The 18467-nt window shown below is 46.5% G+C and overlaps 1 protein-coding gene across 1 annotated transcript in view; it reads left to right on the top strand.

Moving 5' to 3' along the window:
* Positions 1-18140, top strand: part of VSTM4 (V-set and transmembrane domain containing 4) — a 62280-nt gene extending 44140 nt beyond the window's left edge. The window contains exon 8 of the mRNA XM_050960277.1: positions 15596-18140. Within this exon, the coding sequence (XP_050816234.1) occupies positions 15596-15721 (126 nt within the window). The 3' untranslated portion in view covers positions 15722-18140. The remainder of the gene's footprint in view (positions 1-15595) is intronic.
* Positions 18141-18467: the final 327 nt, after the last annotated feature.

Below are 18467 nucleotides of genomic sequence, written 5' to 3'. Positions count from 1 at the left end.
GGTATGATTTAGTCGTATTTCTTTGTGCATATATTTCCCTATAAATCAAACTTTTCCTTCAGTGTGGTGCCCCATAATAAGCATTCACAGTACTTTTAAGTATAATGAATGTAGTTAAATATTTCACATCACTGTCATCCTCTTAACAAGGCACTGAGAGCACATGCCTACATAGAGCAGGTTAAAAGCATTAGAGCTTATGTTTTCCTAAACAAACGTCCCTTTGACGTTTAGCTTCCAGGAAAATGTTCCTGGCACTACAATCAACCATAGCAACTCCAGACTCACTGCAGGGAGAACATGAATCGTAGGGCCTCGGAGCTAGCACCAGAGCATAATTACGGGTTACGGGTGTTAGTGAATTACAGACAATCCAATTACTGGCTCAGAAATATAAGCTTGTGAAATACAGAGACACGATTTTAGCTGCTGCTTTACAAACCCGTGCTTGGTGAAGCACTTTCCAATATCTGATAGCAACTTTGGAGTGACGTTTTTAAACTAGTCATTTTATAGCCGCAGTCTCTTGCAGGCGTGGGAACAAAATTCATCCATTACATACAACATTGTACTCATCCATATGCCTTGGGTATGTGATTTTTTTAATGATTGAATAAAATCCATTCAGGTCTTTCCCCCCCACATTACCATTATTAACCCAGTAAAGGGGAGGCAGGCAATTTTCTGTCTAAGCTGGTATGTTTGCATGATTATTTTTCCAGTTGGGGTTATACCAGGGATGAGTTTGGTTCATTCCCTGAGTGAAAGGTATGTTGTACATTATAGATATAGGTATATAGCTATAGTGATTTGGGGAGTTTGACCATATGAATGACCAGACATGAGCTCCCCCTGTTTGAGTAGGAGTCAAAGACAGTGCCAGGTGTTTTTGGAAAGGTTATTTTTTTCCCAGGACGTGTCAGACTCAGCTGTGAACTCTCAAGATATTAATGATCTCCGTAGGTGTGATATGAAATTGAGCAAATATACATAGAAAAATGGACTGATCCATTTTCACGGGTCCCTCTGTCATCTTGAAACCTTTCATCCTTTCCCATTACTCATCTCCTTTCCACACTAGATAACCCTAGTTTTTGCAGTATCTTCTCAGAGACACGTCGTAGGAATTGTGGTGAAATTAGCATTTGGAAATTTGAGGGGTTCACGAGAACATTTCTTTTGCACTCCCTGAAGTTTGCATTCACACTGAGGTTCAAACTCAAAGCACAATGCATTCAAACCTGTTGAGTTATGGCGGCTTTCACACCAGGACCAAAAATCATCCTAGCTTCACATATAAACAGAAACAGTTTGTGAAACCTTGTCAGACCTTTCGACGGAGCCAGGGCCAGTGCAAGGAAGTTTTGCGCCCTAGGCGAAACTTCCACCTTGCGCCTCCTCAGCCCTGCAGCAGCACCCCGCCCCCCCCACCGTGAAGTGTGCCCCCCACCCCCGTGGCAGCTCCCCACACCCCGCGGCCGCTTCCCACCCCCTGGCCCGAGGAGCCCTGCTGTACTTCCCCACCCCAGCTCACCTCTGCTCTGCGTCCTCCCCAAGCACGCTGTCCTGCTCTAATTCTCCTCCCAGGCTTGCGGCGCCAAACAGCTGATTGGCGCCGCAAGCCTGGGAGGCGGGAGAAGTGAAGCAGCGACTGCGCAGTGGAACCCCGGGGCTGCTGGGGGCAGCGCACTGACCCAGGGGAACCCCTGGGCTGCCGGCAGCGACGCGTTGACCCAAGGGAACCCCTGGGCTGCCGGCGGCAGCACGCTGACCCAAGGGAACCCCTGGGCTGCAGGCTGCCACAGTGGCACGCTGACCCAGGAGACACCCTGGGCTGCCGGATGCTGCGGCGGCTCGCTGATCCAGGTCCCCTGGGTCAGTGCGCCGCCGCGGCAGCTGGCTGCCCAGGGGCTTGCCTGGGCCAGGGGACACTCTGGGCTGCTGGCTGCCGCAGCAGCACGCTGACCTAGGGGACACCCTGGGCTGCCCGCTGCCGCTGCCGTCGGCAGCTCAGACTGCCTCTACATTCCAGCAGCAGCGGCCGCTCAACCACTTAAAAAAAATTGGGGGGCGCTGCTTTTTGGCGTCCCCAAATCTTGGCACCCTAGGCAACTGCCTACTCTGCCTAAATGGTTGCACTGGCCCTGGATGGAGCTGGGCTAAGCACTGAACAGATACAAAACCCCTTAGCAGATGACATTTTTGCACTGTCATTTTTGATGTACCCCTCTCTAATGAAAGTCCCTGTAGAACTATAACCATTTTTCTTCTCCTTCTTGGGACCTTTTTAATCCCCATGATATCTTCTTAAGAGGAGGTGATCAAAATGGGACTCAGTGGGCCAAATCCATCTCTGGTGTAACTTTGATGACTTTGGTAGCAATATACTAGGGATGAGCTATTACACTGAGGGGCTAAAACCTGTTTGAACTAAGGATGGACAAGCCTCCTGCTTAGAGCCAAAGTCCATGTGTGCAATGACTCTGTGGGGTTTTCTGCTAGCAGTTACTTTCCTGGTGAATAAAGAATGGGTCCATGCGTTATCTTGAAGTGGGGGAACACTATGTAAGAGAAGCGGCCCTTCTCCCCTGGACAAGCAGACATCCTACCGTGGAAAGCTCGATTCATATTTCTAACTCTAAGGACAGCATTTGACATTCCAATGCCATATTTATTGATCCCTTCAAGTGGAAACTCAATTGAACCCTTGACATTTCAAAGCTCACATTGGCCAGCAATTGCATTTTGCGTTCATTTCCAAAAACTAATTCAACTTGCAGATCCAGCTGCATCTTTGCAGAAGCGCTAACTTGTCACAAGTGTCTGCATAAGCAATTTTTAAAACTCCTTTCTTCCAAGGGAAAATATGACTTTCTGGCAGGATTTTCCACTGGGTATAAAGTGTGGGATTGTCAAAAGCACCTTGGGTTGGCCAAACTCTGCTCTTAATGAAGCCAACGGGAGTTTTGCCAGTTAACCCAGCACCAAGTGGTTTGGAAAATTTCAACCAAGGTGCAGTGTTATTGTAAGCCACCCACAGTTAGTGTTGCACATTGATCCCCTCTAGTGGTTGGGTCACAGATACTGGTTGATGAGACTGCTAAAGCCTTTAGCTCAGGCTTTTCGATTCAAAGCTATAGCATTATCTCTGCTCCTGAATTGTAAACTGTTTCATTGCTCAAACACTGATGAGGGTGAAAGGTCCATCCTCCCTAGCTCTTGGGATCTCCAGAAGGACAGGACTGCAGAAGTCTTGGAAACCTTCTCCACCTGGCCATGGGCCTTTGTGTAGAACATTGGGGGAGGCCACTCTGCCTCACTACAGGCAGATTGCAAGTCATAGTTTGGAGGAGACACTCCCACCCCCTGGGTGGGGCAGAGCACAAACAGTCTATAGCGCAGTGCCTTCTGGCTGGGGCCAACAGTAATTAACAGCCTGTAAGGGAGCACTGTCTCCCTGGGCAGGGCAGAGCACAGTCTGTGAGCTCTGGGTCTTTCAGGAAGGGGCAGAGCAGACACAGCAGACAAAGCAGTCTGGGATCTGGTATCCTGGCTTGGGTGCATGGCAGACGAATGCAGGCCTCTTGGGCCTCAGGTGGGGAGGCTGCCACCCCTGGGGTGAAGTGTCAGGGGGCAGGGGGATGCGGGCCCACCCAACTCCACCACGTCTCAACCCATGGCCCGAACCAGGGCAGAGTGTTCCACCACTGGGTCAGCCGGGAATCCCACTGCAACATGCTGACTCACACTCCGGAAGCAGAACCAGACCAGAGTCTGGTTCCCCTGGGCTACTTCCTACCATAGTGTGAGTGTAGGGCTCTGCAGTCCAAAGGTCGTCTGTCTCCTTGGGGTATTTGGCTGCCGGCAGTTGCCACAGCTCCTCAGGGCATTCATCTAGCGGTTGTCCTGCAGCTCCTCGGGGCACTTATCAGTCTCCTCTGGCTGCAAGGCGCAGCTCCACTCAGAGCCTACTTTGGGATCCTGTTGAGATCCCAGCTCCCTGGAAGAGCTGTCGGCTCCCTCCGGTGCTCCAGCCCCAGTTGAGCTCCGGGCATTCCTCTTCTACTTCCTGTCCAGCCTCAGGACTTCCAGCGAGAGAGGGCGGGGCAGATTTAGCTCCACCCACCAGGGGGAGTGTTGTGGTCCCTCACTCTCCTACTGAGAGGGCGGCCACTCTGTCTCACTACAGTGCCCAAATATGGATTTCAGCACCTCGCTTTAGTCACTCAGGTTTGAATATTGAGCCCAAGTGCCTGTGTGCCACCTAGGCAATAAGGATCCCCTGGGACTTCTCACAGTCAATGGGATTTGTACTATCAATCACCAAAACCAAAAGTTTTGGGGGTTCTGGTTAATAATCAGCTGAACATGTGCTCCCTGTGTGATGCTGTGGCCAAAACGGCTAATGTGATCCCAGGATGCATAAACAGGGGAATCTTGAATCAGAGTAAAGAGGTTATTTTACCTATATATTTGGCACTGGTGTGACCACTGCTGAGATCCTGTGTCTGGTTCTGATGCCCACAATCCAAGAATGATGTTGATAAATTGGTGAGGGTTCAGAGAAGAGCCACGAGAATGATGAAAGGATTAGAAAATGTGCCTTACAGTGAGAGACTGAGCTCCTTGATTTTATTTAGCTTAACAAAGAGAAGGTGAAGGGGTGACTTGATCACAGTCTGTAAGTCCCTGCATGGGGAACAAATATTTAATAATGGGCTCTTCTATCTAGCAGAGAAAGATCTAACATGATCCAATAACTGGAAGTTGAAGCTAGACAAATTCTGACTGGAAATAAGGGGTACATTTTTGACAGTGAGGATAATTAAACAAGGGTACAACTTATCAAGGGTTGTGGTGGATTCTCTCTCCCTGGCAATTTTTAAACCAAGACCGGATGTGTTTCTAAAAGCTCTGCTCTAGGAATTATTTTGTAGGCATTCTATGGCCTGAGCTGTACACAAGGTCAGACTAGATGATCACAATGGTCCCATCTGGCCTTGGGATCTATGACTAAAACCTCCTCTGCCCCATGTGTGCTCACCCCATCTGCTAAACAGGGGGAAATCCCGAGAAAGAGCTCCACTGTCCCAGGGCCTGCAGAGGTGGAGCTCAGGAGATTGGGGCAGCCAGACACATTCCTTCCTGCAAAGTCCCATGTGGCTCATGGCTGCTAAAGGGCTGAAGACTCATAAGAATGCAGTGAGCTGACTCCACCTTCCCCCTCCCCACCAGAGAAAAAAGGTGCACCTGGAGAAAAGGAGGCTTTTAAGCAGCCTCTTCAAGGGTAGGGCACGGGGCCCGTTAGCCTCACCATCCTAAAGATCTGTAGAGAATCCCGGGGAAAGCTTGTGGCTTCGGAGGGCTCATTCCCTGCAGCACAACAGCCACACGGAGTATCATGATGCCCATGGCTCTATGCCAAAGAGCTGTGCGCTGCTCCCTCCCAACCCTCTGTGCCCCATAGGAGGGGGCAGAAGCTACCCAGCAGGAGTTTGTGCTGCATCTGGCAACATTGCCCTGTAGGAATTCCCATAGTTATTCTGTAGGGCACATGTATAAGCCACTGGCCAGTGGGTTCTACACGTCTTTCCACAGCAACCTACTGACAGAGGATGTAAGTCTGTTACAGCCCGCCACTACATGTACTAGCTCTTTAGCTCATAGAATCATAGACTTTAAGGTCAGAAGGGACCATTATGATCATCTAGTCTGATGTCCTGCACAACACAGGCCACAGAATCTCACCCACCCACCCACTCCTGTATCAAACCTGTGTCTGAGCCATTGAAGTCTCAAATCACGGTTTAAAGACTTCAAGATGCAGAGAATCTTCCGGCAAGTGACCTGTGCCCCACACTGCAAGAAGGCAAAAAACCCCCAGGGCCTCTGCCAGTCTGCCCTGGAGGAAAATTCCTTCCCAATCCCAAATATGGCGATCAACTAAACTCTGAGCATATAGGCAAGACTTACCAGCCAGACACCCAGGAAAGAATTCTCTGTTGTAACTCAGATCCCACCCCATCTAACATCCCATCACAAGCCACTGGGCACAGGGGCGGCTCTATGTTTTTTGCCACCCCAAGCGTGGCAGTCAGGCAGCCTTTGGCAGCATTTCTGTGGGAGGTCCGCTGGTCCCGCGGATTCAGTAGCAATTCTGTGGGTAGTCTTCCGGTCCCGTGCATTCAGCATACTTACCGCCGAATTGCCGCTGAAGCCGCAGGACCAGCGGCCCTCCCACAGAAACGCCACCGAAGGCTCCCTGACTGCTGCCCTCACGACAACCAGCACGCTGCCCTCCCCGCCCCCAACTTGCTGCCCCAGGCACGCGCTTGCTGCGCTGGTGCCTGGAGCCGCCCTGATTGGGCATATTTATCGCTAATAGTCAAAAACCAATTTATTGCCAAAATTAGGCTCCCCCGTTATACCATCCCCGCCATAAACTTATCAAGCTTAGTTTTGAAGACAGATATGTCTTTTGCCCGCCATACTCCCCTTGGAAGGCTGTTCCAGAACTTCACTCCTCCGATGGTTAGAAACCTTAATCTGATTTCAAATCTAAACTTCCTGATAGCCAGTTTATATCCATTTGTTCTTGTGTCCACATTGGTACTGAGCTTAAGCTGTAGAGACTCATGTGTTTCCCTTTGGAGGTGCCCAGGTCAATTCCCAGGGTTGGCCAACATGGCAGCTGTCCCACATAGTCCTGGCTCCAACAGCTGCGGCTTGCATGAAAGACTATCTGGACTGATGGTGCCTCTTCAATTTCATTCCCTTGCACTCCATGATTTATGCTGTTTCACCCTCTCTCTGCCTTTCTGCAGAGAGTACCAATGATCTGGTCCTTGGGCTGGGTCAGTTCCAACTGGCCTGGAGAGGCCTGTCAATGCTTTTTTGCTGCTGTAAATATTTGGGATGTGATACTGTATATTTATGCATCTGAGCTGCACCATCTGGATAACATCAGCCCTCTTCATGTGGAGCGGTCACAGAGCACGAGTGCAAAACAGGATGTTACTCAAATATCAAGTGGAAAGGACTCAAGCTTTGTGTCTGGCATGTGCAAAAGAAAATGAGTGAAAGAGTGGCCCTTTGGGAAAATACCAAGGAAAGAGTAATTTATAGCATCTGGGCATGGCTGAAAAACTCAACTCTTGAGAGACCAGATTAGATTCAACTTAACAGGGCGGGAACTTGGAAAGGTTCACATCAGAGAGCATTTGGATCAAAGAAGCAATGTCACAACTCATGTCTACGTGTGGCATTTTTAAGCTAATCGTCTTTTCTATGAAGTAGCAATCGACACCTCACAGCACAGTGCAGTCACCCACCCTGAGCTACCAAGTCAGCTGTCGGCAAGAGCTTTGGGAGTTAATGTGCAACTGCTTCCTTGCTGCTCTCCTAGTCCATACACTCCCGCAGCTGAGTGCAGCCAGGCAGAGGAGGGTTTCACTCTGAAGGGTTTCTGTAGTACACAAGAGCTAGAATAAATGTAGTATTTACACAGCTCTCTGAGGTACCTGTTTGGGACACATGTATTTGTGAAGGCCAGAAAATAAACAGATGGTAATTCACTGGGGCAAGTAAATATAACACATTCTCCCCACCTCGCCCTTGTTACAGTCATTCACCATCACATCCATGACAGTCTAATAGCAGTGCAAGAACATGGAGATACTGAACTTCATTGCTAAAGTCTGTAGCTGACACAGTAGTTGCCGAAGCTTTTCTGTCCATTGAGATTTAAAAATGAACCCCAAGTGGAATCGATCAGGTTTGGGCCTTTTTTTTGCCTCTTTACAATGGATGTAGGAAGACCAAATGGCTAGTTTAAAAAAAATCTGCTTATTTTTTTAAATTGAAATTCACACTCGGAGGTTGGAAGCAGAGAGCTAGCAAAATGGTGAGATCACAAGAGCCAAGAGAGTGGAAATTCAGCTATTAAGAACGGGGGAACATGGGCTATTTTGTCAGACTGCTCCAAGTTACCACTTTGGATAAAGGTATCCTTGCTTAAAGGTTCAAAACCCTTCACTCCTTCAGCGAGAGCTCACAATAAACATCCCTGAGACCTCCCAGAAGTTCCCCAGCTAAGCCAGACTTGACATTCCTGATAATTCTAAGGTCAAACTTAAACAATTATTTTTTTAAACCTCACACCTTTCAGGCCTTTTTTGTATGCCATTAAAAAAGCAATAAAAGTACATGCCCACTTTTAAAAAAGTCTTTTCCAGCTCGCCTCTAACATATCAGCTCATGAGTTATGCAGGATGACTACCAGGAAAGATATAGCTAGCAGTGAGTTCTATGGAATAGTCTCCCAAGAGAAGCCCCATTACTGGAGTAACTTAAATACTATCCTGAAGAAGACTTGGAAGGAGAATCATGATGGTTCTTCCTAGTTTTATGATTGTTTGATGTATGTTACACTGTATTGATCATGAAGCCTGAAAAAACAATATTTTACCAAGATGAAGGCTCTGAATCTAGAAACTTTGCTTTGGAAGTGATTTAGAGTCTGAATAATTCATTTTTTACACCATTTTAGATCAACCATCTAATTTTCCAAAGTGCGTAGCAATGGTCAGTCATAGGGTATGTCCACACTACAAATCTATGTTGATTTAATAGAAGTCGATTTTTTAGAAATAGATTTGATACAGTCGTTTGTGCGTGTCCCCACCAGGCACATTAAGTCGGCGGTGTGTGTCCACAGTACCAAGGCTAGCGTCGACTTTCGGAGCATTGCACTGTGGTAGCTATCCCACAGTTCCAGTAATGTCCGCTGCCCATTGGAATTCTGGGTTGAGCTCCCAATGCCTGATGGGTCAAAAACATTGTCACGGGTGGGTCTGGGTACACGTCATCAGGCCTCCCACCCTCTGTGAAAGCAATGGCAAAAAATCGTTTCTCGCCTTTTTTCCTGGGTTACTTGTGCAGACGACAAACCACAGCAAGCATGGAGCCCGCTCAGCTCGTTGTTACTGTATGTCTCCTGGGTGCTGCTGGCAGACGCGGTACTGCAGTGCTACACAGCAGCATCCCCTTGCCTTGCCTTGCGGATGGCAGACCATGCAATATGACTGCTAGCTATCGTCATTGTCCCATGGCTGCTCCTGGCCGACCTCGATTAGGTTGGTCCGGGGTGCCTGGGTAGACATGGGTGCTCCTGGCTGGCCTCAGTGAGGTCGGTCGGGGGTGCCTGGACAAAATTGGGAATGGTCCGGGGTGCCTGGATAGACATGGATGCCCCTGGCTGGCCTCAGTGAGGTCGGTCGGGGGTGCCTGGACAAAATTGGGAATGACTCCAAGTCATTCTCTTCTTTAAGTTTCGTCCAATGGAGATTTAGTCCTGCCTGGAATATCATGCGACCTGGAGGCTTCTGCCTCAGTTTGCTCTCCCAGCCAGCAGCACCGCACGGTTGCACCTACCCCAGCCTACCCCTTGCTCCCATGGCTCATGAAGCCTGGAGAGTAGTAAGGAGCAGTTCAACTATAGGCTGAGCAAGTGCAGAATGGTGTTAGAATGTGCCTTTGGACATTTAAAAGCTCGCTGGTGCAGTTTACTGATTCGGTTAGACCTCAGCGAAACCAATATTCCCATTGTTATTACTGCTTGCTGTGTGCTCCACAATATCTGTGAGAGTAAGGGGGAGACGTTTATGGCGGGGTGGGAGGTTGAGGCAAATCGCCTGGCTGTTGATTACATGCAGCCAGACATCAGGGTGGTTAGAAGAGCACAGCAGGGCACATTGTCCATCAGAAAAGCTTTGAAAACCAGTTTCGTGACTGGCCAGGCTACAGTGTGAAAGTTCGGTTTCTTTCTCCTTGATTCACTTGCCTCCTTGGTTCACTCTACTTCCCTGTAAGCCAACCATCTTCCCCTCCCCACTTTGATCTCCACTTGCAGAGGCAATAAAGTCATTGTTATTTCAAATTCATGCATTCTTTATTAATTCGTCACACAAATGGGGGGATAACTGCCAAGGTAGCCCAGGAGGGGTGGTGGAGGAGGGAAACACAGGGGTGGGGTAGTTGTAGGGACACCGCCTAGAATGGCATGCAGCTCATCATAGAAGCAGCACGTCTGGGGCTCTGACCCAGAGCAGCCGTTTGCCTCTCTGGTTCTTTGGTAGGCTTGCCTGAGCTCCTTAAGTTTCACGCGGTACGGCTGCAGGTCCCTGTTATAACCTCTGTCCTTCATGCCCATGGAGATTTTTTCAAATATTCTGGCATTTCGTCTTGTGGAATGGAGTTCGGATAGCATGGATTTGTCTCCCCATACAGCGATCAGATGCAGTACCTCCGGTTCGGTCCATGCTGGAGCTCTTTTGCAATTCTGGGACTCCATGGTCACCTGTGCTGATCAGCTTGCCACGCTGGCCAAATAGGAAATGAAATTCAAAAGTTTGCAGGGCTTTTCCTGTCTACCTGGCCAGTGCATCTGAGTTGAGAGCACTGTCCAGAGCCGTCACAATGGAGCACTCTGGGATAGCTCCCAGAGGCCAATACCGTCGAATTGGGTCCACACTACCCCAAATTTGACCCAGCAGAGTCGATTTCAGCGCTAATTCCCTCGTCGGGAAGGAGTACCGAAATCAATTTTAACAGCCCTTTAAGTCGACAAAAATGGTTTCGTCGTGTGGACGGGTGCAGGGTTAAATTGATCTAACACTGCTAAATTCAACCTAAACTCGTAGTGTAGACCAGGACATAGTTGTGGTAGCATTTCTAACTCACCCGCACACCTCTTTGAAACATAGAAGGTGAATGACCAGTCATTCATTTCTCTTATCTTCCAGCCCTGCTGATGAGATTGTTTGTTATTAAGGGGGTGATTCTGTTCCAGTAACAGAAGGGTGGTATTCTCCCAGCTCGTACCTTGCCAAAATGCTATCAAACGTAAATGAGAGGAGTTGTGGAATTAGTTTTCTTTCCCTGCCTGTCGGAAAATTTGTTTTCAGATAAACAAACCAGCAAAATAGTATTAAACACGTGGCCGATGAGTGAAATACAAGAAAGTGGTGGAACCCCCACAAAAACTAGATATTATAGGACCTTTAAAGTAGCGTTGGCTCCCATGTACTGTTATTACACATCCTTTGCTGAAAGCTGTACACACGTCTCAATTTTGAACCTCCTGTGTGTTTCCTCATATTTTCAATCAAATTATTACATACTAGAAATATGCATAAGGGAAATTATTCTACACATTTTATGGTGTGCTGTTGCTTGTAGCAGTAATTGAGGTACCTTTTCCACTTATGAAAGTACTAATTTTATTTGGTTTTATTGCTTTTCTAGATGCAATTATTTATTTAGTGTGTTTTGGCTTTATTAAATTATGTTTACTATAGGAACATCATAAAAATGTATGAAAGCAACACATCAGCCAACGTTGCCCGATGACCTGTTTTGGGGAATCTAGTGTTATTTTTCATATCCAAACATAATAGAATAAAGTAGGAATAAAGAGATAATCTACACTAGAAAACAATGCAATTTTGAGATAATATAATAAAACACCTGGACAATATGATTTCATAAATCTTTGTTCTAAAATTTACATGAGCTGGGCGTCGGGGTGGCTATTTTAGGACACATGGCATTTTCTAAATGGAAATAAACGTGAAATGTAATTAAACAGCAGAGGGGAACGCAAACATGGGTTGAGTTTGCCCCAAGCAATTGATTTCTACAAAGCTATGTAAATATTTCCATTGCAAAGGATGAACTGGCACAGTCTTGAGCATTGCAGAGCTTTAAACTGGCAATCACCAGTTTGCCAAGTCTCACCAGATTCAGTTTTGGAAGGATCTCCATCTGCATCATGCAATTTTACTTTTAGGGCCCAATCCAGCTCTCATTGAAGGCAATGGCAAAACTCCCAGTGGCTTCAGGCTTTTAGGGTGGATCTGTTACTGTATGTTTTACATTGTAGCCTAAATGTTTTGCGTATTCTTGCTGTTCTGATTAATGAGACATTAAATTAGCTCAGCCCCCAATTTTAGGTTTTGTATTAAATAAAAGCTAGCTGGGGGTGACGGGGTTGAGGGGCACAAAAGGTTATGAACCCTCCACAGGGCATTTCAGTCTAGCAGACAAAGGCAAAACAGGATCCAATGGTTGGAAATTGAAGCTAGATAAATTCAGGCTAGAAATAAGGAGCACCTTTTTAACAGTGAGGGTAACTAACCGTTGGATCCACCATGGGATATGATGGATTCTCCAACACTGGAGTCTTCAAATCAAGATGGGATGCATGTTTTTGTAAAAATGATGTTCTAGCTCAGTCACAAAGTCCGAACTTGATGCAAGAATCACTGGGTGATCATGCAAGAGGCCAGACTAGATTATCACAATAGGCCCTCCTGGCCTTGAACATCTATGACCTATGAAAATAAACAGAAATTTGCAGCTTTGCAGCATTGTGCTAAGCAGAAATTGAATGGGATTTACTTATGTATCAAAGATAAACACATGAGTGTTTGCAGGAGTGAGGCCATTGGGTCTAATCCTGCAAGACACCCTTACTCACCCAGACAGACCCTCTTCCTGTGAACAGTTCGGTTGACTTCAGCGAGATACCACTTCTTCAGCAGACTCGACCCGAGGACAGGGATCCAGGAGCAGAACTATGGAAAGGATATAATGATATGAGATGTGTGCTGGAAAAATGCAAACGAATACATCTGGAAATAAACACAGATACTGAGTGATATTCAAGGCAAAAATGAAGTGAGTCCAGATAATAGCAACAGAAGAGGATTAAAGGACTGACTCAGAGGGAATAGTCACAGAGCTAAATATGTATGGCTTGGCCAAATGACAAGATAACTCTCTACAAGTATTTGAAGAAAGCAGATGAACTGTTTAGGCTGAAAATTAGCACCGTTATCTTGATGCTGCTTGCAGTGTTGTAGTTGTGTTGGTCCCAGGATATTAAAGCGATAAGGAGAGTGAGGTTGGTCCAATAAAAGATATTACCTCATCCACCTTATCTTGAGTATTTTACTCACAGGAACAATAAAAGTTCAGTTCCTTGTTGGTTATTGAAGCAAAGAGATAAGACCAGCTTCCCGAGTCCTGTGTATATCAACACTATTTTCCAGGACCCAAAAAAGAGCTCTGTGTAAGCGCAAAAGCTTGTCTCTCTCACCAACAGAAGCCGGGCCAATAAAAGATATTACCTCCCCCACCTTGCCCCTCTAATACCCTGGGACCGACACGGCTATAACACTGCATATATCAACAGTAGTCACTTCAGAGTATGAGAGACTGGAAGACCCAGGATGTAGGTCCCATGTCCTGAAACCAGTCTGAATCCAGATGAATTGGACAGTGGTGTATCATCTGATGGCTGTTCTATGGCATATTTATAATTAGTTAAATAAAACCACATGTTCGCTCGGTTGTCTGTATCTTGTTTTGGGTCAAACATTTGCCAATATTAACAATGCTTTAGCCTTTTTGGGGCAGGGACCGTGGCCTAAGTATGACCTCATCTAAAACAGGAGAGACCCCTATCATAACCTTAGTCCCAGATTTGGACCTTAGCGTCCAAAATATGGGGGTTAGTATGAAAACCTCCAAGCTTAGTTACCAGCTTGGACCTGGTACCTGCTGCCACCACCCAAAAAATTAGAGTGTTTTGGGGCACTCTGGTCCCCCTGAAAAACCTTCCCTGGGGACCCCAAGACCCAAATCCCTTGAGTCTCACAACAAAGGGAAATAATCCTTTTTCCCTTCCCCCCTCCAGGTGCTCCTGGAGAGATACACAGACACAAGCTCTGTGAAACTACACAGAGAGACTCCCCCCTCTCTGTTCCCAATCCTGGAAACAAAAAGTACTTTCCTATTCCCCCAGAGGGAATGCAAAATCAGGCTAGCAATCCAACACACAGATCTCCCCGATTTCTTCCTCCCACCAATTCCCTGGTGAGTACAGACTTAATTTCCCTGAAGTAAAGAAAACTCCAACAGGTCTTAAAAGAAAGCTTTATATAAAAAGAAAGAAAAATACATACAAATGTGCTCTCTGTATTAAGATGATACAACACAGGGTCAATTGCTTAAAAGAATATTGAATAAACAGCCTTATTCAAAAAGAAGACAAATCAAAGCACTCCAGCACTTATATTCATGCAAATACCAAAGAAAAGAAACCATAGAACTTACTATCTGATCTCTTTGTCCTTACACTTAGAAACAGAAAATTAGAAAGTAGAGCTACTTCTCCAAAGCTCAGAGAAAGCAGGCAGGCAGACAAAAGACAAAAGACACTCAATTCCCTCCACCCAAAGTTGAAAAAATCCGGTTTCCTGATTGGTCCTCTGGTCAGGTGCTTCAGGTGAAAGAGACATTAACCCTTAGCTATCTGTTTATGACAACCCCATTGAAGTCAAGCATCAAAGGATGTACAATCAGCGTAAGAGGAGAAACAGGCCTTTGACTTATTCTGTAAGGCACTGAGCAGAGTTGTAGGTAATGTACAAATACCACATACCAATAACAGAAGTACCCTGAGCAAGTAAAAGTAGCTGCCTCTGGGTCTGATTATTCTGTGATGGACATTGTTGCATGCGAGGAGCACAGCTGGTAGAAATTGCTCATATTTTGAAATTTGAAAATAAAGTGGGAAATTGAACCTTTTCCCTCCATTTTTCTGACCAGCCAAACAGCTGGTGGCCACTTTTCAAATTTTGAACTGAGAAACACAAAAACAAAAATTCAAATTGCAAAATTTTGGGGGGCGAAATAGGTAAATATTCCCCCAAAATATGTTCATGATTTTTTCTCCCTTCCTTCCCGCCAACCCCAAGCAAGTTCTAGTGAGGGAGTAAACTGGTTGGCTGCAGCGTAGAGCTGAGAGGAAAACTAGGCCTATTGGACCAGATTTTTAAAAGTATTTAGCCATCTTGTTCCCAGTGAAATCCATAGGAGATAGGAACTTGAAATCTGGCTCATTGCATAAGACACTACAGCAGTCCTTCACACTCAGCCGTCCCACCAGGAGATCTGTAAGAACCTTGTAACTATTTATTTTAAATTTAGATTAAATCTCAGGCAAAACTTCCTAACTGTAAGAACAGTAGGACCAGGGGTGGCTCTAGCTTTTTTGCCGCCCCAGGCACGGCAGGCAGGCTGTCTTCGGCAGCTTGCCTGCGGGAGGTCCCCGGTCCCACGGATTCAGCAGCTTTCCTGTGGGAGATCTGCTGGTCCCGCGGCTTCGGTGTACCCACCGCTGAATTGCCGCTGAATCCGCGGGACCGGCAGACCTTCCACAGGCAGGCCGCCGAAGGCTGCCTGACTGCCGCCCTCAGAGCGACCAGCAGGGTACCCCCCATGGCTTGCTGCCCCAGGCACGCGCTTGGAGCGCTGGTGCCTGGAGCCGTCGCTGAATAGGACAGTGGAACAGATTCATGGGGAGGTTGTGGAAGCTTCTTCATGGGAAATTGTCAAAAGAAGGCTGGATAGCCATCTGTCTTGGATGGTTTATACTCAACAGATCCTGCATCTTGGCAGGGGGATAGACTAGATGACCCTTGCAATCTTTTCTAACCCTATGTTTCTATTTTGTGGTTCTGTTTTGTAGCCAAAAATTGCAGAGGAGAATTTAACGTATGCCGAACTTGAGCTGATCAAGCCCCATCAGGCAGCGAAAGGTGTGCCCACCACGACGGTCTACGCCCAGATCCTGTTTGAGGAGAACAAGCTGTAAAAGCTGGTGTCTGGCTAAATGTTCTTTGGCTGTGTTCTATTTAATTCTTGCTGTGCTGTTTATTTATAAAAATCATACAAATGTCCTTATTTTTTTACTTCCATTCATGCACTTCTATATTTTTATGAGACTTTTTAAAAACTTGTAGTTGAAAGGAAATGTAGCAAGCGTAAACTGACAAACCATTGCCCCAGGACCCCTTTTTGTAGCATTCAGCAGCACCCTGGGTCATTTGCAATGTTATTTCCACTTCCATGCAAATCTGAGATCTGAACACAAAAGAGCCCAGGTTAGATAGAGATGGCCATAGTCAAGCAAGCCCAGAAGCTGCAGTGATTGGATCCACCGTGGCAAGCCTGATGCCCAGGGCAAGAGTCAAGCTGGTGAGGAATTTTTCCTGTGAAAAAATCAGAAAATGCCAATTTATCAAAACCGAAACTTTGCCCAGGAAAGAATTGGGTTTAATGAATTTTTCAATTAAAAAGAGAAATTTCTTTTCAAGTTTTGAAATTGTCAAAACTTTTTATTTTGATATTTTCTAACTAAAAAGTTCCAATTCAAAACTACTCTTTGTTTTGAAATTGAAGCTAATGATAGTTGAAAAAATAAAGAATTAAAGATGGTCAGCATTGAAAAAAAATGTTTTGAGATTATTGAAACAAACCATTTCAATTGACCCGAACCAATTTTCAGCCCCCTGCCCTCCATTTGTGAGGATTTTGACTTATGCAGATTTAGGATGGGATTTTTGTTTTTATTTATTTATTTTTTAAATATATATCTTGAAAAGCATAGGGAAAGGAAAGCTGATTTCCATCCATGTCTAGGCAAAACAAAAAACCTCACCCACCCACTTCACCCTCTACAAATCTGCACAGACCAGGGCTGGAGACGTAGGGAGTTGAGCCTAGAGCCCCCTAACATGTTGTGAGTTGGGCCCAGGATGTTAAGACATCTCACTTCTTCCTGCTGTCTGAATTGCTCAGCACGGATCCCCCTTCTCCACCGGCCTTTGGTTTAAAAGAAGGTGCTGAGCCCCAGGGCCTCTCTTTTTCTGATCTCTGGCAAACATGCACAACAGAGCGCTCCACCAGGGAGGAGACATGGGCTAGGATTTTCGAAAGAAGATGAGAGTGTTAAGCCCAGCACCCATTGCAGGCCAGGGGGAGTTGAGCTTCCTTCTGCCTCTTTGGGTCATGGCCTGTATGCAATTAGCCTCTGGGTGGGGACACCAAAGCCAAGATTTTCAAAAAGTTAGGCCCCTACATCCATTTTTAGGCTCCCGAGACCCTTGTTTTTGGTGTGCGGAGCCCTCAGCAGTTCTCTCTGACATCAGCAGGAGCTGCTGGGGGCTCAGCACTTTTGAAAATCAGACTCCTTATTGAGACTCCTACATATGGATTTTGGAGCAGCACTTTTTGGCCCTTATTTTTTGAAAATCTCGACCGGCTTGGCCAAAGCTGCATCCTCACGGGCTGGTTGGGCCTTTTTGATGACATCACAACCAGGCACCAGTGCCCAACGGTGCACTGCTGGGACCCCACCTTTGAAATGGTCAGACACTACCCTGAAACCAGTGTGCCAAGTGCAGAGGAAGAGGGGAGGACACAGATAACAAGGTCAGAGGTATCTGCAGGGATGGGGCAGCTGTAGGAGAAGAGGGAAGGAAGGGTGACAAGTGAAGGAGAAACACCCCCATTAGCTCAAAAACTACCCCCTCTGAAGTGCAACACTTCTCATCCCCCTTTATTTCCCAACCCAACCTGGTTGTGAAACCTCTCTCAGGTCCTGTCCCCCCAGATTCCTAACCTCTGGCCCAGGCTCAGCTACAGCACTTAGCTAGAGTCTCCCAAGGGAGAGTGAGATGCAAGGTGTGGGTTTGGTTCTATCCCTGTCCAATCCGGATCGGTTCCAACCGGTTAACATGTACATTGTAGCTGCTGAAATCCACCTCCAGGCCGAAGTTCAAGGACTGGGAATGGGCACTAGCCATTTTAGAATGACAGTTTCACATTGTAAAAGCAGCAAAGAATCCTGTGGCACCTTATAGACTAACAGACGTTTTGGAGCCTGAACTTTCGTGGGTGAATACCCACTTCGTCAGATGCATGTAGTGGAAATTTCCAGGGGCAGGTATATATATGCAGGCAAGCTAGAGATAATGAGGTTAGTCCAATCAGGGAGGATGAGGCCCTGTTCTAGCAGTTGAGGTGTGAAAACCAAGGGAGGAGAAACTGGTTTTGTAGTTGGCAAGCCATTCACAGTCTTTGTTTAATCCTGACTCCAAAGAGAAACTGCTGAGCTTCAGTTCATCTGCAAATTTGACACCATCAGGTCAGGATTAAACAAAGACTGTGAATGGCTTGCCAACTACAAAACCAGTTTATCCTCCCTTGGTTTTCACACCTCAACTGCTAGAACAGGGCCTTATCCTCCCTGATTGGACTAACCTCATTATCTCTAGCTTGCCTGCATATATATACCTGCCCCTGGAAATTTCCACTACATGCATCTGACGAAGTGGGTATTCACCCACGAAAGTTCAGGCTCCAAAACGTCTGTTAGTCTATAAGGTGCCACAGGATTCTTTGCTGCTTTTACAGATCCAGACTAACACGGCTACCCCTCTGATAGTTTCACATTGATGCAACATGCAGTAGTTAATGCATCAGTTCTGGTATTGCCTATGGATTTAAACAGTCCGTGCCATTCTGATGACACCCACCTCCATGCAGATTTAGAAAGG

This window comes from Gopherus flavomarginatus, chromosome 6, assembly GCF_025201925.1.
Source record: "Gopherus flavomarginatus isolate rGopFla2 chromosome 6, rGopFla2.mat.asm, whole genome shotgun sequence".
NCBI lineage: Eukaryota > Metazoa > Chordata > Testudines > Testudinidae > Gopherus > Gopherus flavomarginatus.
The sequence above is the reverse complement of the archived record's forward strand: the minus strand, read 5'-3'. Positions and strand labels throughout refer to the sequence as shown.